General features: G+C 40.5%; 1 protein-coding gene across 2 annotated transcripts in view; it reads right to left on the bottom strand.

Annotated features, from left to right (window-relative positions):
* fras1 (Fraser extracellular matrix complex subunit 1) overlaps positions 1-21,935 on the bottom strand; it is a 441,368-nt gene extending 419,433 nt beyond the window's left edge. Inside the window, exons 1-2 of one of the 2 annotated variants that reach the window (XM_043696280.1) lie at positions 20,533-21,935; positions 2,349-2,380 (exon numbers count right to left, since the gene is read on the bottom strand). In XM_043696280.1, coding sequence (XP_043552215.1) covers positions 2,349-2,380; positions 20,533-20,605 — 105 coding nt within the window. In that variant the 5' untranslated portion in view covers positions 20,606-21,935. The remainder of the gene's footprint in view (positions 1-2,348; positions 2,381-20,532) is intronic. The other variant, XM_043696287.1, reaches the window with a different exon arrangement.
* Positions 21,936-22,405: the final 470 nt, after the last annotated feature.

Below are 22,405 nucleotides of genomic sequence, written 5' to 3' on the forward strand. Positions count from 1 at the left end.
CTGAGCTAACAAAGTTCAATACAAATTCAACCTAACCTCAGTTTTTAAATTCTGTATAGCTTTGAGAGAGGAAATATCTTTGTGCTTAGTTTGTTATTTATGGTATTAAATGTCACATGCACTATCTTCTTTCATGAAATACATTTTCACTTTGTACATATTGATACAAGATTTTTAGATTCCCCTTTACAATACCCGCTAATCCTCTCACATTCTATCTCCGGCCTTGCATTTAATTTTTCAAATGCCCCTGCACATTGCATATTCTGACTGTATCTTTATTATTATTTTCTATACCTGACATTGGCTTTATAACCATCCTTTTTCAACACAGTCCTGGAACCTGAAGTTTCTTTCAGTGGGAGGGGTGTGTCCAAAACAATTCATTTAAGCAAGATTAATTGACCTGTACAGTAAGTTAGAATGTTGCCGAAATCTAAATTCTGTACTTAAGGAAATCTTCCTGTTCATACAGCTCTACTTGAAATATTGCATTACATTATATAAGGTAACATAATCTTACAAATCAATAAAGCCCTGAACACTTGCATATTCCCAGGTCTTCAATGATGGTTTCTGTTCTGCTGCAGTTATTAACGAAAGGGAGAAGCACATCCTCCTAACAGTAATGCTTTCAACTGTAAAACTGATTATTCATTTCTAATTCTGATTGATATCACCAGTGCAAAAGAACTTTGTCTCTGACATGTTTGGAAATGCTGCTGCTTGATTAAGAAATGAAATTCAAGGTTTGTGTGTATTGACCAGATAATTTCTCTTGTTTTAAGAATTCCACTGGTACAGCACATCTAATGAGGTACGATAACATCAATCTTAAAGACTACAAACCAGCAGTGTTTACTTCAGTCTAACTCCTTAGAGAATTATACAGACCTTCAGATGCATAATTTAATGCGAACAGGTTTCTAATGAGTATCAAAACAGTGGTGGGCGGAGGACACCTTCATTTCAAATCAAATGAAAACTTATTCTGCTTTCCTAATGTTTACATAATGCAGCCTAATATCAAACTAATTTTACGGTGATAGTGAGTGGTTCATTTCATTTCACATTTTACAGCTGAGATAGACTAAAGACAAATTTCTCCTGGAAAGTGAAGCAGTCGTGTGCCATTCATAGGGCGGCATGGTAGCTCAGTGGTCAGCATTGCTGCCTCACAGCACCAAGGACCTGGGTTCGATTCCCGCCTGTCTGTGTTAAGTTTGCACATTTTCCCTGTGTCTGCGTGGGTTTCCTCCAACAATCCAAAGATGTGTAGGTCAGGTGAATTGGCCATGCTAAATTGCCTATAATGTTAAGTGTGTTAGTCAGAGGTAAATATAGGTTAGGGGAATGGGTTTGGGTGGGTTTCTCTTCGTAAGGGCAGTGTGGACCTGTTGGGCAGTAGGGCCTGTTTCCACACTGTAGAGAATCTAATCTAATTATACAAATACAGCAAGTTATAATCTGAAATGTAACATATTAGGCATGATTAATTTTAACTTTTGCATCAAAATACAATTGTGGTTCTCATTGCTAAGCCACATTCAAAGTTAGGTCATTTGTTTTAACTGGATTACTTTTATAGTCTTCTTTATAATGTTGTCCTTTTACACATACTCCACCACAGGAGTTGCAAAACCTGCGCCCATACCTCCCGCCTCACCTCCGTCCAAGGCCCCAAAGGAGCCTTCCACATCCATCAGAGTTTTACCTGCATTTCCACACATGACATTTACTCTATCTGTTGTTCCCAATGCAGTCTCCTCTAAACTGGAGAGATAGGATGCCTACTTGCCCAGCACGAACATCTCTGAGACATCCGCACCAACTAACCCCACCACCCCGTGGCCAAACACTTCAACTACCCCTCCCACTCAGTCAGGGACATGCAGGTCCTGGGCCTCCTCCATCGCCACTCCCTTGCCACCTGGCGTCCCCCCACCCCACCTTATCCCAGTTCCAACCTTCCAACTTGGCACCACCCTCATGACCTGTCGTTCATGTCCTACCCAGGCCCACCGCCCTCCCATTTGTCTCACCACTCCCTCAGCTCACAGCCTCATTCCTGATGAAGGGTCTTTGCTCAAAACGCTGATTCTCCTGCTCCTCAGGTGCTGCATGACCACACACACAACTATAATTTCCAGCATCTGCAGTCCACACTTCTGCCTACATAATAGAAACCTAGAATGTCCTGATGGAAACAATATGTTTAGCACTGAGATATCTAAATCCCATACTTGTACAGAAAAAAACGTAGTAATTCTGACAGCCATCATTAATGTCATACATACATGTAATAAAACGCAACTATAACAAAATATAAAGGTAAAGTTTTGACCTACCGCGAAAAGTGACCCCTGATGGATACATGCACCTGGAGAAAGGAAACAGGAAGTCAGTTCATTGATAAAGAATTGTTTTAATTATGGAAACTGATAAAATAGCTCAATTCTAATATTCATCAAGTAATGCATATGCTATCAATTTTTGTCATTTTTAGAATTGTTTCCTGTATTATACTGAAATAAGAGAGAAGAAAGAGCACCTACTGCTCAGATGGCTCACTGGGGAAATGTACATGGCCAGAGAAACATATTATCCCTGCCCTGTGCTGAGTTATCTCATTGCAAACAGAATATTCCTAATACTACAATTAGCCTCTAATATCCATTAACAAAAAACGAAAGACAAAATATTTTGGGGCTCTCGCTGCGAAATTCTCTGTGCTTCCAGAAACATACACATCTGCACATCAAGCGAAATCAAGATGGCTCAAATACTGTTCCCTCAAGACAACAACTACATTTATATTGCACTTTTTGTTGAAGTAATATCTCCCAAGAGGTTGAAAATAAGTAGAACACAATATATTAACAGTAGGGCAATGAAGTGAGCCTTAGGATTATCTTAAATTTCCAACAGTTGAGTAATATACATGTTTGCCCACAAAAGATCTCTGTGTTGCACATTTCACCATTCCAAACATTAATTCTAACTTAGATGCAAAGAACATGAAGCATTCAGCAAGTGACTTCATTAACTCAACTGAATACAATGCCTTAACCAGAGTCAATTTGCCAAAACTAAACTATGAATGTAAACTTGCAATGAGTATCAAGACACAAAACAAGAGCTTCTTTAAATACATAAAAGGAAGAAAGATGCCAAAATGCACATGGTCCCTTCGAGAATAAGGCTGGGGAAATAATAATGAATAGGGTTAAAAGGGCTGATGAAGGGCTTTTGCCCGAAACGTCGATTTTCCTGCTCCTCGGATGCTGCCTGACCTGCTGTGCTTTTCCAGCACCACTCTAATCTAAAATAATAATGGATAGCCAGGAAATGATACAGGAGTTGTTTCAATACATTGCACCAGTTTGCACAGTAGAAGACACCCTGGATCCTGGATGGGACACACCCTAGAATATTAAAGAAAGTATCAACAGAGATATAATGGATGCACTGGTAGTCATCCTCTGGGAATCCTTAAATTCTGGAGAAGTTGCAAAGGATTGGAAAACTGGCAAGGCAACACTGAAGAAGGGCTTATGCCCGAAACGTCGATTCTCCTGTTCCTCGGATGCTGCCTGGCCTGCTGTGTTTTTCCAGCACGACATTTTTCAATTCTGGTACTCCAGCATCTGCAGTCCCCACTTTCTCCTAACACTTTGTTATAGTCTATTATAAAGAACTAACAGCAGAACGTTTAGAAATGCGTAATATGATCAAGCAGTCAGCACGGTTTAATGAAGGGGAAAGTCGTACCAGACGAATTTATTAGAATTCCTTGAGGTGGTATGAAGCAGGACAGATAAAGGGGAAGTAGTGGATGCAATACATTTGGATTTTCAGAAAGTGTTTGATAATGTTTCATACATTACTTTACTTAATAGAATAAGAACCCATGGGATTGGAAGTAGAATTTAACATGTTTAGAGGATTAGCTGATTAATGGGAGTCAGAGAGTTGGGATAAGAGGAGAATTTTCAGGATGGTAAATTGGAATTAGTGGTGTGTCACAGGAATGAGTGTTGGGGCCACAATTAATTACAATATATCTATCCATAACTTGGTTGAGGAATGTGAATGGACAACAGCAATATTTGTAGATGGCACAAAAATAGTGGGGAGGCAAATGGTGAGGATGACATAGAGTCTCCAAGGAACACAGCCAAGTTAAGTGAGTGGGTAAAAACTTGGCAGATGGAATATATTGTAACGAAATAGGAGTTTGGCACTTTGGCAGGAAGAATAGAGGACCTGAATATTATTTAAATGGAGAAAGACCACAGAGAGCTAAGAAATAGAAGTAATTGGGAGTCTTTGTCGTGAATCAGAAAAGCTTGCATTCAAGTTCAGTAGATAATAGGGAAGGCAAATAGAATGTTGACCTTTATTTCAAAGAGAATGGAGGGAGGTCCTTCTAAATGTATGCAAGGCAGTAATCCAAGTACAACTGGAATACCATGAACTATTTTGGGCCGCTTATCTCAGGAAGGATATACTGGCATTGGAACAGCCCAGAGAAGGATCACTCAGCTGATATTAGGTAAGGAGGCACCATCTTATCGGGAGAGGTTGAGTAGATTGGGCCTGAACTTGTTGGATATAGAAGAATAAGACCTTATTGAAACATACAAGATTCTAAGCGGACTTGATAGGATAGATGTGAGAAGATTATTTCCCTTGTGGGCTCATTTAGAAACAGAGAGTGTAATCTCAGAGTAATGGGGACATGCATTCCGGACAGAAAGGTGGCGATATTTTGCCTCCTCAGAGGAATGAATCGATGGAATTCTTTACCAGAGAGGGCTGTTGATATTGTGTCATTAAGTATATTTAAGGTTGAGATAGATAGACTTTCAATCAGTAAGGGAAATGAAAGCTATGGGGACAAAACAGGAAAGTTGAGTTGAAGATTGTCAGGTCAGCCACAATCTCATTGAATGGCATAGCAGACTAGATGGACTGTATGGCCAAACTTCTGCTCCTATGACTTATGTCAATCAATCAGCACCCTTTTCTTATGCAACTAAGTTATTGTTCCCATGGCAATTTTGTACTTCTGGGTCAATCTTGATGAGTGCAAGACTAAAAGCTTCGAACAACCATTCAGTCTTAATAATTATGACTTGATTCATCACTAAAAATCCAGCTAAGCCTCATTCAACAAAACATAAAATTTTCCAAATGTTTTATAGAAATTAACAGTGCATGTGGAATGTTACATAATTTCATTAATTTATTATTAATTTCTCTCTGCAAGGATTTTCTGCAAGAAAATCACTAAAATTTAGGAATAAAAGTGGTGATTATGCAATTCAGCAAGGACATGTCGCAGTAGGCAGGACATGTGCAGAACTCAGCTCCTGTGATACATTCCTGGCAGGTCCCAGTGACAGATCCAAAGTATCCCATTGCACCTTCACTCTGCAAATCTGCACAATGTCAGATTCTATGTGCATAGATGATAGAACTGAAAGAAGTCCAGTTTTTGAACTTGATTAATAGCCTAAAACATTTTGAAAGCAAACTGACATCTTCGTATGATACTCTCAAACATTACTGGTTTGACTGATTTCAGATTAGGCACCATGGGTGCACTATGTATTACCATCAGCTCCTCAACCTGGAGTAAATTAAAAAAGGTAAAAAAAAAACTCAAGATTCCAGCCCCTGAAGAGTGCATTTGTCTGGATACTGGATGAAAGTAGGATCTGACTGATTCATGTCCTCCACATTTGGCAACAGTCCATTGCAGTTGTGTAGTCATGATTATAAGGTGACCAAAGTTGACAAATGAATATTCAAGGGTACACAACATTTTGAAAAGATACAGAGATGAGAAAAGGAGGAGAAGCAGACCTGTTAGTAAAAGATTACATTTGGACTGTGACAAGAAAGGAATTTACCTGAGAACATAAGAAAGCAGAATCAAAAAAGGCAGATATGAGAAAGTGAGTGTCAGGAAATGCTGATGAGATTTGTTAATGCGCCCCAAAACAGTTGTTGTACCATTGTTGAGAAATAAGCAGGATATCATTGGAATTTCAACAAAAGCGATGCATTACTACAAAGGACTTGAATCATTACAAACTGCTGTGCTCAAAGCAGCAAAGGTGGTATGAAAGCTGAGTTTGTAAAACATTTTCTGGCTGGTTCTTGGAACAATAACTGGATAAACCAATGAGTTATAAAGCTATTGTTGATCCAGTATTGTAAAATGAGTTAGGGATAACTTTAATCTTATAGTTAAGGACCCACTGGAAAACGGTAACACAGAATTCAGCAGTACTGAGCCTAAGTCTGGAACTGACATACTCCAGACTTAATAAAAACCTTAAACAAAACAAACTACACACATATAAGGCAAGAGATGGCTACAGTTGACTAGGTAAATAAAATGAAAGGGTATGGCTATAAATGAGGTGGGAAGCACGCAAAGAAACAAATGTTCAACAGAAATGCATTCCATTAGAAAACAAAGGGAAGATTTATCATGGCTTACCAAAGTAGTTAAGAATAACATTCAAGAGACTTATAATCTTGCAAAGAATAGAAGTAAGCCTGATTATTTTCTTTCTTGAAGAAACCAACAATGAATGACCAAAAAGCTTAAGCAAAAATATGAGGTAAATTATAGTAAACTAGCTTGGAAGGGAAAAGCAGATTTTAAGAGATTTTTCAATACATGGAAAACAAAGTAGCTAAATATTAACATTGGGCTGAATTCTACAAGAAATTGGCCAAGTGTGAATTTTGCTGAGTTCATGGAGATTTCTCTCCATGAAAGCTAGCAAAATTTCTGACACTATTTTCCAAAAGTCACCTCATTACCCATCTACCATGCCTCTGTGGCACCCCAGTGGTCCTTTCCTCTCAAAATAGGTGGAAGTACTTACCACAGCTGGGACCTATTGGGATTCCTGGTGCTGGTGCCATACTTAAAATGCAATTGTTCACCATGCAAGGGAGCGTCAGTCCAGTGCTGCCCTGCACTCTTTATGGACATGTCGGACAGAGGGAAACAGATAGCCTTTTTTGTGAGCAGAAGCTGGAGGTCCTCAAGGATGAAATGATGCAGGCAAGAACTGTCACTTCCCCCAGGACTAGCAAAGACGACCACTCCCAGCTTAGTCCAAGATTCCCCCCCTGGTCAATACAGTATCCACACTCCAAAGGATCAACTGGCACTGCAGTAACAAGGTCAATGACCTTCTCACCTCCATGCAGATAAATGCTCCCATCATCTCTCTGCAACCTCACATCCATCCTCTGCCATTGCCTTCACATTCCATCAAGACTCATGGTCCCCTACTCTAATTATCATATGCAACTTCTTCCCTCACTTGCTCTCACCAACCCCAGCACCACCCGCCACTCTAACTCTGCATCAACTCTGTGCTGCCAACTCAATCCCTCATGACAGTGCACCTGTATCAATACTAACAATTTAGCCAGCTCCATTCATTTCACACAATCCCTCCCTTTGCCCCAGTTATATAAGAAAACAACCTGCAATAGGGCACCAGCTATTGAGCAACAGGTGAAATAGCAACCCTGACCTCACTCTTGGTTCCCCTGCCTCACAAGGAGACAGGATTGGAAGAGGAATCACACTCAGGGCTCTCAGGAGGCTCCAGAGTTGGCCAGCTTTTCCATCTACAACCTAACACCCTCAGCACTGTGGCAGTTCAATCTGAGGATGATGTACCAACCTGTAGGGAGGACACACTCAGCAAGTCCACACCTTCTACCAACAAATATTCTTGAATTTGCTTGACCAAAATTGGAAGATTAACAGGCTCCACAGTCGGGCAGTTTCCCTCTACCTTAGTTGGGGACCGTGGGACTGCCCTGAAACATACTGAGAAGGAAAAGAAGACAAGCACCTTCTGAGAGCCCATGGTTGTACTGATGAAGCTTCATTGTAGATGCATTCTTAGATTTGTAAATAAATGTTCAATTGCCATCATCAGCTATGAGAGTGAATGTCTTTCCAGCTACAAATACAACAGTGAAGGTACAAAGTTATACCATCTGATATGTTATGGCCCAAAGTGGAAAGTGAGTAACTCCTGCATCATGTTACTGTCGCGACAGATACTAACAGACCCAATGAGTTTCTCCAGCGTTTCATGATTTAGAGATTTCCAGCATCTCCAGTATTTTGCTTTTATTTGACCATTTACTTCACTGTTCCTCTCCCCATTTTACTCCCTGAGCCCAAGGCATGTCAAACCATCATGCCAGGCAAAGTTGTGCACTGTTAAAACCAAGGTTCTGTTTACTGTGAATGACATCCCCCACCAACATTTCCATTGTTTCTGCACGTTACAAGAATTATTATTTATTACAAGTAATTAGAAATTACCTAAAGGTAACAGTAAAAACCATCAGCATATAAATCTACAAATTAAAAATCTAATCCCCTTTACAAACTCCCCCTTACACACACACGCACAGAGAAATACATTATGGGTGAAGAGAAACTGAAAAGGTTCATTGGTTCCTCTTGCCAAGTTGTGAGATGATCCCTATGATGGTCAGAATGTTGATTCTCAGTCACTTTTCTTTGTGTCTCAGCAAACTAGCAGATGCTTTCAATGTGGTTGATGCGCTCCTAAAATGTCTTTGACATATCATCTTCAATCATAGTTTACAATGATTGCTGAAGGAAAATTAAACTGGTTTTCTTCAGGTTAAAAATGGGTTTTGACAGCAGAGAGAGAGCTCCTGTGTTGGTGGAGATCATATCATTTCTCCATATTTCATTCCAGCCCCAAATTGTTCAGTCAACTAAGCACTGATCACATGGTCACTAGCAGGCAAAATGATTTTGTCATTGATATAGGAACATAGGAACAAGAGTAAGTCATTCAGCCCCTTGAACCTGCTCTGCCATTCAATGAGATCATGGCTCCTGCATTGAAGTAGGTGCAAAGACTCAAAGTGCTATCAGAGCACCCTGATCAAATCCATGACATCAGAGTCTGTACCAGCACACAAACAAAACTTTGAGTGCACTCCAAAATGAAGCACTGAAGCACAGAATCATATTGTAAGTGAATCGGAGATGTGCCACGATGGTGCAGTGGAGCTGGTGGTGTCCAATGTCAACATTTGTGGATGGAGATGCATGTGGTTGTTATCCATGGAACGTGCCACAAACTTTTGGTGTCTGTTTTCAAAGGAGGAGGGCTGGAGGAGCAAGTGGTAAGCTAGGGTCACCAGATAATCATTCTGACTTCCATGTTGGGAACGGTCACCTCGTTTTTCGCTAAGCCTTGGGAGAATGGGTAATCCATCACATGGGGATGCAGTATCAGAATAAGGACCAATTATTTCCAGAGATGAGGAGAGATTTATTAAATCAAAAGGCATGAACACTTGGAATACTCCAGAGGCTTATGAATGCTCTGTTGCTCAATGTATTTATAATTGAGACACTCAGATTTCTAATTCCTCAGGGAATCTCAAGATACGGGGAGTGGGCAGGAAAGTGGAGTTGATGCTGAAGATCAGCCTTGACCACATTGAATGATGAAACAGGCTCAAGGAACTAATCCTGCTACTTTTTTCTTATGTTCTTCGGGAACATGCGAATACAATAGTCACTTGGCTGGGCTTGTTTGGTAATGCAGACACCAAAGGAACAGTACCCCAGCAGAAACCAATATATTCGGGTGCTAAAGGTCAAAACTGGAAACAAATGGTCAAGGCATCTTCATAAATACAACTACTGACACAAATGTAAAAACCTATACTGAAACTTTATAAAACTCTGGCTCAGCTTCAACTGGAGTATTGTGTCCATTTCTGGTTACCATAAAACAGGAACGATACAACAATCATTAAACTGTGACAAAGCTGATTTATTGGAACAATTCTGAGGATGAAGAACTTTATTGACAAAATTAGATTTGAGAAGCTGGACTTAGAGTCATAAAACTGTACAACATGGAAATAGACACTTCAGTCCAACTCATTCATACCAACCAGATATTTTTAATTAATCTAGTCCCATTTGCCACCATTTGACCCATATCCCTCTAAACCCTTCCTTATTCATGTATCCATCCAGATGCCTTTTAAATGTTCTAATTCTACCAGCCTCCACCACTTACTCTGGCAGCACATTCCATACGCGCACTACACTGTGTCAAAAGTTGCCCCTTAGGTCCCTTTTAAATCTTATCCCTCTCTTCTGAAACCTATTCCTCTAGTTTTGGACTCCCCCACTCCAGGGAAAAAGACCTTGACTATTTACCCTATCCACGCCCCTCATGATTTTACAAATCTCTATTGTCACCCCTCAGCCTCCGATACTCCAGGGGAAATAACCCCAATCTATTCTTCTGTCTGTAGCTCAAACCCTCCAACATGGTAACTTCCTTGTAAATCTTTTCTGAACCCTTTCAAGTTTCACAACATCCTTCCTATAGCCGGGAGACTAATGTTGCATGCAATATTCCAATAATGGCCTAACCAATGTCCTGTACAGCCACTACATGACCTCCCAACTCCTTTACTTAATGCACTGACCAATAAAGGCAAGCATACCAAATGCCTTCTTCACTATTCTGTCTGCCAGGGACTCTACTTTCAAGGAACTATAAACCTGCACTCCAAGGTCTCTTTGTTCAGCAACTTCCCCAGGATCTTACCATTAAGTATCTAAGTCCTGCCCTATTTTGCCTTTCCAAAATGCAGTACCTCGCATTTATTTAAATTAAACTCCATTCGCCAAATGTGGGCTCATTGGCCCATTTGATCAAGGTCATGTTGTGCTCCAAGGTAACCTTCTTCGCTGTTCACTACACCTCCAATTTTGGTGTTATCTGCAAACTTACTAACTATTCCTCCTACATTCACATCCAAGTCAATGACAAAAAGCAATGGACCCAGCACCAATCTTTGTGGCCCACCACTGGTCACAGGCCTCCAGTCTGAAAGGCAACCTTCTACCACCACCCTCTCTTCTAGCTTCAAGCCACTTCTGTATCCCAAAAGCTAGTTGCCCCTCTATTCCATGTGATCTAACCTTGCTAACCAGGTCTCCAAAGAGGAACTTTGTAGAATGGCTTATTCAAGTCTACACAGACCACGTCCACTGCTCTGCCCTCATCAATCCTCTTTGTTACTTTTTCAAAACACTCAGTCAAATTAGTAAGACACAATTTCTCAAGCAGTAAGCCATGTTGACTATCCCTAATTAGTTCATGCCTTTCCAAACACATGTAAATCCTGTTCCTCAGGATTCCCTCCAACAACTTACCCCTTCATTATCGATGTCAGGCTCACCAGTCGATAGTTTGCTGGCTTTTCCTTATCATCCTTCTTAAATAGTAGCACCACATTAGCTAACCTCCAGATTTCTGGCACCTCACCTGTGGCCATCAATAACACAAATAACTCAATAATGTGCCCAGCAATCTCTTCTCTAGTTTCCTATACAATTCTAGAGTATACCTAATCAGCTCCTGGGGTTTAACCACTTTTATGCATTTTAAGAGGTCCAGCACCTCCTTCTCTGTAATATAGACATTTTTCAAAATGGCACACTTTATTTCCCCACGTTCACTATCTTCCATATCCTTCACCACAGTAAACACTGATGCAAAATACTAGTTTAGTACCTCCCCCATCTCCTGCGGTTCCACACACAGGCAGCCTTGCTAATCTTTAAGAGGCCCTATTCTCTACATTGTTTTTTTTTAAATCTTTAATCTACTTGTAGAATCCCTTTGGATTCTCATTAACCCTATTTGCCAAAGCTATCTCATGTCCCCTTTTTGCTCTCATGATTTCCCTCTTAAGGATACACCTATTATCTTTATATTCTTCTAGGGATTCACTTGATCTCTGTTGTCGACATCTGATATATGTTTCCTTCTTATTCTTAATCAAAACCTCAGTTTCTCTAGTCATCCAGCATTCAGCATTACCAGCCTTGCCCTTCACCCTAACTGGAACATACTGTCTCTGGACTTGTTATCTAATTTTTCGTTAAGGCTTCCCTTTACCCATGAACCACCACACCTTCCCCAGTATCCCCCCACCGACCTAATGTTTGAACATTCTTGCCTAATACCGTCAAAATTGGCCTTCCTCCAATTTAGAACTTCAACTTTTAGATCCTTCTATCCTTTTCCATCACTATTTTAAAATTAATAGAATTATGACCATTGGCCCCAAAGTGCTCCCCCACTGACCCCTCAGTCACCTGCCCTGCCTCATTTCTCAAGAGTAGATCAAGTTTTGCACCTTCTCTAGTTGGTACATCCACATACCGAATTAGAAAATTTTCTTCATCCCTTTCTTATTGCTCAGTTCTACCCAAGTAACTTCCCTGAATGCATTCTCAGGATTATCCTCCCTAAGTACAGCTGTAATATTCTCCAGAATCAAAAATGCCACTCCCCCTCCTCTCTTGCCTCCCTTTCTATAGCTTCTTTCCTCTGGATCATCAAGCTGCCAGCCCTGTCCATCCCTGAGCCACGTCTCTGTAATCACTATGATGTTCCAGCCCTATATTCCCAAACATGCCTGAGGTCATCGAACTTACTTGTTGGGCTTCTTGAATCAAATAAATGCAGTTTAATTTATCAGTCCAACCTCATTCTTTGTTTTGATAAACCAAAGGGATATCTTTTGCACTGTTATAAACCTATGACTCACCTGCACAGCAATACTGAGTCCTAAAGACCCAAAGGCTTCAGCTTACATCATTGACCTCCTATGAGGTTGACAATTCAGGTAATCCCATACTGCAGCAGTCCATCATTCATTGTCTCATCTTATGTAAGAAGACCTCCAATTTAAGGCCTTCAGCCAAGAAACTGTTTGCATCATGAAATACCTGTCCATTTACCATTTTAAATCCCTCTTTTCAGATTCCTCTACATTTTCACTTTTCTGAAGAAAACCTAATCTATTCATTTTTTCTCCAATAGCTATAACCTACCAATTCTTCACCAATCCTTAACTGTAAATTATAAATAACAGTGGGACCTGCATTTATCCTTGTGGAGCACCACTTTCTAACCACTTCCAATCTGAAAATGACCCTTTATCCTGGTCTTTTTCACTCAATTTGCTACCCATCCTCCAATTATCCTCAAACCACTTGCCCTAATCTTTTCATGAGCTTGACTTATCAAAAGGTACTTTGAAAACCAAAGTAGAAGGCCTTTACTGCATCACCTTTGTCTATTTTATCAACTACCTCTTCAAAGAATTCTCAGGTCAATTAAGCATCACTTAACCTTTTAGAATCCATGCTAACAAAGTTTTGTTAGTTTTGGTGTTTTTAAATGCTCTGTCACTTATTTGCATGCAGATTCCAGTACATTTCCTATCACTGGCTTTAAACTGTCTGGTTCTCAAGTTTAATTCTTTATTCCCAGACTTGATTCTACATAATGAGATAGCAGAATGTTTATAATATAGAAGATTGATATGTATTTCACTGCCTTGGAATTTTGGTGTATGCCAAATGGAGAAACACCTTAAGGCCCATTTTTCTGTATAAGCATACACTAAAATATAACATGCATTTTTTATTTGCAAATATGCCTTTAATGTCTGAGCAATATGATTGAGGAAAAGAATTTACAGAATGCAGACATCTATAATTGCTGTTTGAACGACAAAGTTAATTTTGGAGCAGGATGCCTTTGTGTAAATAATATTCGAGACTTTGCACACATGTACAATAATTTCATGCCAGGTGCACTGGTATGTAATGTATTGTAATTAAAGATTAACTACAAAATTCCTTTAAGAAATGTTACTTAGATTAATACCAGCTTTATTTATAAGTTAAACATTCAAAACCTGACATTCACTATACTCATAGACACAAACAAAACATCAATTTCTAAGATATTTATGTAATGTCCCGCCATTGTATATTTACACATATATTTTCATGAAAAATTAGCTCACAGAGAAAACACCCAAGAAAGAAATTTCCTGTGCATAGAGGAATTCAAAAACATTGACTATAATAGTATGGTTGCTTTTCAATAAACCACTATTCATTACAGCAATGGATCTGTATGTGAATATATTATCCAGATTCTTTCCCATTATTTAGGCCATTGATCAAAATTGCAGAGCAAGACTACAAGACATAGGAGTAGAATTAGGCCATTTAGTCTCCTGTGTCATTCAATGACAGCCAATATGTTTCTCAACTCCATTCTCCTTCTTCTCCCATGACCCTTGATTCCCTTACTAATCAAGAACTATCTATGTCTCAAGTAAACTCAAAGACTTGGCCTCCCCACCTTCTGCTGGAATCAAGTTCCACAGATTCACCACCCTCTGCCTGAAGAAATTCCTCCTCATCACAGTTCTAAATGATCATCCCATCACTTTAAGGCTGTGCCCTCAGGTCCTAATCTCTCCTACTTGTGGAAACATCTTCTCTGCATCCACACTATCTCAGCCTCGCAGTATTCTTTGAGTTTCAATCAAATTCCCTCAGTCCTTCATAACTCCATTGAGTACAGACTCTGACCGCTCCTCAAATGACAAGCTCTTCATTTCCAGGCTCATTCTTGTGAACCTCCTCCGGACCCTTTCAATATAAGCACATTGTTCCTTAGAAATGGAGCCAAACACGCTACCGTATTCCAAGTGCAGTTTGACCAGAGCCTAATACAGTCTCAGTAGTACATCTTGTATGCTAGTCCTCTCGAAATGAATGCTCACATTGCATTTGCATTTCTAGCTCCCAAGTCCCTTTCAAATTTCCGAAGCCTTTCCCCATTTAGAAAATAGTCTACTCCTCCATTCTTCCTACCAAAATACATAACCTCCCACTTACCCTCATTGTATCTTATCTGCCACTACTTTGCCCAAACTTTTATAGAACCAGAGTCAAGTAGCATGAAACCCACCCTTCGGTCCAGCTCATCCATGCCAACAATGTTCCCAAACTAAACTAGTTCCACTTGCCTGCGTTTGGCTCATAGCCCTCTAAACCTTTCCTATTCATGTACCTGTCCAAATGTCTTTTAAATGTTGTAACTGTACCTGAATCCACCCTTTCTCTGGCAGTTCATTCCACCTACAAACCATGTACAAACTCTGAAGCGATGGCCACGACGCTCATCTCTGATCCCTGACTCTCTGAAGTTATGTTATGGTGCTGGTGTCTTCCACTATGAAGACTGATGCAAGAGGCATTAACATTAGAATAAAATGCCTACAATGCAGATAGAGGTCATTCAGCTCATTGAGTCTGTACTGACCCTATCCCATTAGCTGAAGATATAAGGTATAGTTGCCAAAACGAACAAAGGTTGCAAAATGAACAGCAGAATTCAAAGTATAAACAGAAAGTGAGCATGACAATGACAAAGAGAGGCACTTCTCAACCAAATCTTCATCATTGAAGAAATGAATGAAGGACTAAGAGTTTCACACATACTAAGTAGGTTTGTTTCACGTATTCCTGCACAATTACCCTCATGACACGGTTTGCACGTTTTTATATAAATGGTCAAACTCAGTTTGCCTGAAAAAGAACATACGAATTAGGAGCAAAGTAGACCCTGGCACCTGCTCCATCATTCAATAAGGTCATAGCTGATCTGCTTATGTTTTGAATTCAAAATTTCCATCTGCCCTGATAACCTTAGACAACAGAATCCATCTACCTCTGCCTTGAAAATATTCAATTTTGAATTACACTGCCTCTGCCACTTTCTGAAGCAGGGAGCTACAAAAGTCTCGCAAACGTTGAGAGAAATTATTTCTCCAGATCTTTCTCCTGAAAGAGTTAACCTCCATCTTAAAATAGCACCCAAAAGATCTGGACTCACCTACAAGTAGAAACATCCTTTTCCATATCCACAATGTCAAGATCATTTAGGATTCCATACACTTAACACTCAAGTCATGCCTCACTCTTCTAAACTTCAGTGGAAATAAACTCAGTCCATCCAATCTTTGCTCAAATATGGCAACCTGCTCACTTCAAGTATCAAACTGGTACTCCTCCTCAGAACCCACTCCAGAGCAATTACAAGCTTCCTTAAACAAGGAGATCAAAACTGGACACAATATTCAAAATGAGAGCTCAATGATGCCCTGTACGACTGAAGCATGACATCTTTAAGTTCCATGGAATAAAGGACAGTATTCCGTTAGCTTGAACACCTCGCTGTATTTGTTTACTAACATTTTGTGACTCTTGCACTGAAATACCCAAGCTCTTTTACACCTCAGAATTGTGTAGTGGTACTCCATTTAAGTAACAGCCATCTTTTTATTCTTCCTGCCAAAGTATGAAGCTTCACATTTTTCCACAACTTGCACTAGCTCATCAGCTACCTCTCTTTAGACACAAGGATGAAATCTATCATGACCAGGGGATGTGTCAGGCGAAAGTGAGGACTGCAGATGCTGGTGTCATAGTCTAGATTGGAGTGGTGCTGATCAGGCAGCATCTGAGGAGCAGGAAAATCGACGTTTTGAGCAAAAGCCCTTCATCATTCCTGGGTATGTGTCAGCACACAGCTCCATCAGTGTGCTCATTTTCCATTCCACAATGATTTCAACTTTACCAAGTTCCTCTCTCCTTTCCATTTTCTGATTTACAGCTATTGCTGGAATGTTTTGTGGTTTTTTATAGTGAAAGAAATAAAATATGGTTGTTAGAGGTCAGTTATCTCAACTGCAAGAGTTTGTTAAGGTAATGTCCCAAGCCCAGCAATCTTCAGCTGTTTCAATGGCATTCCCACGAACATTAGGTCAGAAATAGGGACGTTCACTGAAGATTGAACAATGTTCAACATTATTTCCAACATTCAGTTACTGAAGCAGTCCATGTCGTTATGCAGCAAGACATGGACAGATATTCAGGTTCATGCTGGTAAGCAATTTCCATGCCACACAAAGTGCCACACAATGCCAGTCTTTAAAAAGGGAGAATCTAACAATTGCCCTTAAATGTGAATGCAACACCATCACTCTCAACATCCTGGGGATTATCACTGACCAGAAACTGAACTGAAACAACCATATAAACACAGTGGCTACAACAGCAAGTCAGGGGCTCAGGATTTTGCAGTAAGTCACCTCCTGACTTCCAAAGCCTATAAACCATCTAGAACATACAAGTCAGAAGGTGATGGAATACTTTCCATTTGCCTGGATGATTGCAGCTCCAGAAACATTCAACAAACTTGATACCATCCTTGACACCATGCTTGAAAAAGCAGCCCATTTGATTGGGACCTCGTATACCATCTTATGTTACACTTCCTTCACCAGCAACCCACAGTCATAGAAAGCATCTACAACTAAGTCTCCACTGACCACAGCTTCCAAACCTTACACCTCTATCACCTAAAAGGTGGTTTAGGGTGGCACAGTTGCTCAAGGGCAGCACCGTGGCTCAGTGGTTAACACTACTGCCTCACAGTGCCAGGGACCCGGGTTCAATTCCCACCTCATATGACTGTCAGTGTGGAGTTTCCTGTGGGTGCTCCAGTTTCCTCCCACAATCCAAAGATACGCAGGTCAGGTGAATTGGCCATGCTAAATTGCCCATGGTGATAGGTGCATTAAACAAGGGTAAATGCAGGGGAATGGGTCTGGGTAGGTTACTCTTCGGAGGGTTGTTGTGGACTTGTTGGGCCAAAGAGCCTCTTTCCATACTCTAGGGAATCTAATCTAAAAGGACAAGAATAGTAGGGCTATGGAAACACCACCACCAGCAAGTTCCACAATCCTAACCTGGGAGGTATCACGGTTCCTTCACTGTCATTGGGACAATATACTGGAAATCCCTTCCCTTCCAGAACATTTGGTCTATATAACCCAAGAAGTACTGCAGTTCAAGGCAGCAGCTCAAGACAACCTTTTCCAGGGACAATTAAGGGTGGGCAATAAATGCTGGCCAAGCCAACAACGTTCACATCCACAAATGAATAAGTGTAAAGGATTTGTGCTCAGGTGTGATCTGATATTCAGGTAAAAAAGTCATTTGATTGTATTATTTATGCCGCCTGAGAGATAATTCTTTTATGTTCCTCAAAAGAGGACACAAGTTAGCTGCAAGTTTTTTTTTAAATGAGTCATTGTTTTTCAGTTATCCATGTCTACTTCAGTGGCGTAGAATCAAATTCAATTGTTTTCCATCTGTTAATTCCCAGAGCACTAAAAAAGATAAAATGATATGGGAAAATGAAATGCTGTGAACCCCTAACTTGAATGGTGAGTCGGGTTAAGTCAAATTGAACTTTTCTTTTAATTATATGTACTGTTGTAACAAGAGACAACCCTTGCTTACTATAACAAGGGTTGAGGGTCATTGAAACCAGTTGAGGATTTGAGCTATAGGGAGAGGCTGAATAAGCTGGGGCAGTTTTCTCTGGAGCATCAAAGACTGAGGGGTGACCTTATAGAGGTTTATAAAATCATGAGGGGCATAGATAGGATAAATAGACAAAGCCTCTTCCCTGGAGTGGTAGAGTCCAGAACTAGAGGACATAGGTTTAAGATGAGAAAGGGAAAGATATAAAAGGGACCTAAGGGGCAACCTTTTCACACAGAGGGTGGTACGTGTATGGAATGTGCTTCCAGAGGAAGTGATGGAGGATGGTACAATTACAGCATTTAAAAGGCATCGGGATGGGTATAGGAATAGGAAGGGTTTAGAGGGACATGAGCCAAGTGCTGGCAAATGGGACTAGATTAGTTTAGGATATCTGGTCGGGATGGAAGAGTTGGACCGAAGGGTCTGTTTCTGTGCTATTCATCTCTATGACTCTAATTGCTACAATACTTCTCTGTAGTTTGTTTTTATGCAACGCAGTTTTCATCCACTGGCCTATTGGAAATAAATTATCAAATACATTCAACTAGAACATAACAGACTTACTGAGTGTATTTGTTTGAGAATGGCTTAGGGGTACAGGTCAACAACAATTATTATAACATTGTTGCCGAAATAATCTATCAAGTGCTGAATAAACATCCGGAATAAAATTCAAACCAACAAGAGTAAACAGTCGGCTTGGCGGAGGTGTTCCCATTCCCAAGCCACCAACTTCATTCACTGGAAGTTTTGGAGGAGTCGTAGAAGTGTTTTAATATTTTGCATGATCTAATGTCAGATCAGCATTACCCATCAGACAATTTATTACAAAATACTAATTGCGTACTTTAGTCTAAACATATAGATATATTGTGAAGATATCGGTCGTTCATTGTGATACTGCATACTGTTGTCGTTTGTGGAATTGCCTTGCAGAGAACAGAGTGGAACCGAGGACATCTTGATACCTTAACATATAGGATCAATGAGCAAAATGTAGTTAACAACTTCCCTTTTAATACGTGCTGTTTTGTGGAGGGACAATAGAGATCTGATCAGATCAGCTCCTGAAACAGGGGCCCGAGTCATATGTCAAAGCATGAGAACTTATTGCTTAAGGTGGTCATTTTCTCTCTCTCTCGGCGACGTTGCAACATTGCTTGATTGTCCTTTATAATTATTTCAAAGTAACATTTCCTACGTTTTCGCTAAAAAAAATAAAATTCTGAAAAGTCACTGAACCCAAAACGTTTAATTTGTTTCCTCTTCACAGATGCTGATAGTCCTGTGTTATTCCAGCAATTTCTTTTTTTTTTGTTTCTGATTTCCAGCATCTGCAGTTCTTTTTGTTTTAAGATTATTTGTGTAAAGAGGCCCTCGCTAAATTGTGGGTCCCACCAGATTGTGTCAGATTTTGCAAGGTGAACCAGTGAACATCGGGTGAAGTAAACATCGCGTAGTAGATTATTTCTAATTCCTGCAATATATCATTCCTGAATGAAAATGTATACCTACATGAATATATACATTGCCCTTTTAATATGTGTTCAACAACAACGGCCGATTTATGAATGAGCACCAATGACAAAGTACCAACAGGTTCACAATTCGCTCACTTCGTGGTTGTTGGGGGTGGGGGCTGTAAATAGTCGAAATGCAAACCAAAATGTAAACACAGATAGGAGCATCGGAGTTACATCAGTATCAGCGCAAGCTGTGATATCCCTTTGCAGTACAATTTGAAACTTAAGCGATCACAATGTTGCCTCTGAAAAATGAATGAGAATAATTTGTAGTGACTTCTGCTTCTGAACAGCAAACACTGCTGGAACATGTCTGCAGACCATTATTGACAACAAATGGAAGCGCAACAGAATTTCTCATAAATACCAATTTAAGTCAATTGTAACAATTCGTGAAATTATGTAGCTGTATGTATCCGTATTACAGCTTCTCAATTTGCTCGTTTCAGTCATAGTTTTGGGAAACTCTGAAGTGTTATTTTTATTCGGTCGCTGTCACTGTTAATTTTAGGGGCTTGCTAAACAAACATACCGAAGAATTCATACTTAACTGAAGTTAAATGTATAGGCGGTAATATAATTAAGAGTAAATAGATGATTTAACCCACAAAGGTTGGAAAGGCAAACACTCGTGTACAATATTCAATAAATGTTACATGCACCAACCTTCACTCTGCTGCGGCAAGGTTACAAAGCCGATCAACACGGCTGCAATAACCCAAAATGTCAAGTCACTCATGATGGTGATCCAGTTGAAATAAAATGTCTTTGGTTGCTGATATTTTCCTATCAGTCGAAAGTCGGTGGACAGGCACTTCCAAATGGCATCTCACAGATTCCTGGTACCGTTTAAGTTAATGCATCCGGGTGGCTATAAATGAATCATTGACTTGTTTGAGAGCAGTTGCAAGTTGTGACTGAAACAAATGTTTTTGATGTTTCTGCTGGTCCAGATTCCAGCCTCCAGCCTGGTGATCTTGCTGGGGGATGGACTGAGCTGCAGTCAAGAGCAGTGCTGAGTTTCAGGAGCAGGGAGAATCGGCGCTGCACTGTACCCGGAGCTGTTGATGTGCTCAAACGCTCTTTTTGCACCAGCACGGATTCACCTTTCTGCTCGGTATGTGACTTCACTTTGACATCATTCCGCCCCCTCTCCCGCCTCCAATTTAAACAAAAACACACCAGGCAATAAAATATGTCCAGCGTTTCTGAGCTGAACTCCTTGCCACCTTCCCTTAAGTCAATCCGAGCAAAAAAAAATCTCCGCGACGTATTTCTCGCGGGAACCTGGTGAACTTTTGTTTTGAAGCGAAAAAAATGTAACATGAAAAGTGCCAACGTCCTGAGCAGCAGCTGGTGCCTGAGTTAGTGAGCTGACGGCAGTATTCCTTGCACGAGCTACCGGGGAGGGCGGGAGTCCTTTTTTTTTGCCTTGAATGCAGCAAATCCGACTCTGCACAGCTTCCCGGGGCTGGTGGGGAGGAGTGACCACACCGAAAGAGATGACAGGAAAGGGGGGAAAACAAGAAAAGAAAACCCCCCTCGAGCAGAAGTTGGGTGCTTGGAGCAGCGCCGGAGAGTTGTGATAAAACTCGCAACTGCTACTTGGTAACTGGGAAACGCTGGGCCGGGATTCCATCGAGTCACGTGGATGTAACACGATACTCTCCTCCCCACTCGGGGTCTCGCTTTCTCTTCAAGAAGCAAAAGAAAGTTCATCTCAAGAGCCGACTGTTCCTAACGTTACACTAAATATGCTGCAGTAATCCAGTGAAATGGAGTAAGTCTCCTCAGATCATTCACATCGTGTACCGACGTGTGAAAAATCTCAGTTTTCATAATGCACTGATCTTTTATTCACGAGAGCGCATTACCCTGGAAAGATCCTAATGCAGGCGGCTTGTTTTCTAAACTAGATGTATGGAAAGGAAAGCGAACGCACTTCCCTGTCTCCAGCCTTTTAGTTTGGTGGATGCAACGTTTTCCCCATTTGTGACTGCTTTCTTTTTTTTCTTCATTTACTGTTTTTCTTCCTCTCGTGACAACAGATGGCGCCCTCGAGTGTAATTGTTCGGAAGATTGACTTACCACACAATGTGAGGAACATGCCTTTGTCAATTTTAAAACCAGTAAACAGCATCCGTTTGCAAATTTAAAAAAGACTTACATTTCGGCAATTTGGTTACAGAATAAACACTAATTGCAGTGACTGTTTGCTTTTAAAAATGCCAAAAATGCAATGCACACAATTCGTTTGGCCATTCATCAAGTCTGATTCCAACGAGACGGTCGATTAGTACAAGAGTGAATTGGTGATGGCAGAGCAGATGCGGTGTTACTTTGGGTCCCACAAATTACTGTGGTTTAACATTATCTGTCTACTTTTACACTTCAAAGCTTCCTAGATCGTAATCAGAAGGTAAATTGCTTGGCCAATTTTCCCTGCTATAACCCAGGAATTTTGTAGATCGGGAATAATTAACCCAATTGAGATAAACTATTTTTAACAATGTCCATGGGTCAGGTTCTCTGTGGCACG

This window comes from Chiloscyllium plagiosum, chromosome 1 (assembly GCF_004010195.1).
Source record: "Chiloscyllium plagiosum isolate BGI_BamShark_2017 chromosome 1, ASM401019v2, whole genome shotgun sequence".
Taxonomy (NCBI): Eukaryota; Metazoa; Chordata; class Chondrichthyes; order Orectolobiformes; family Hemiscylliidae; genus Chiloscyllium; species Chiloscyllium plagiosum.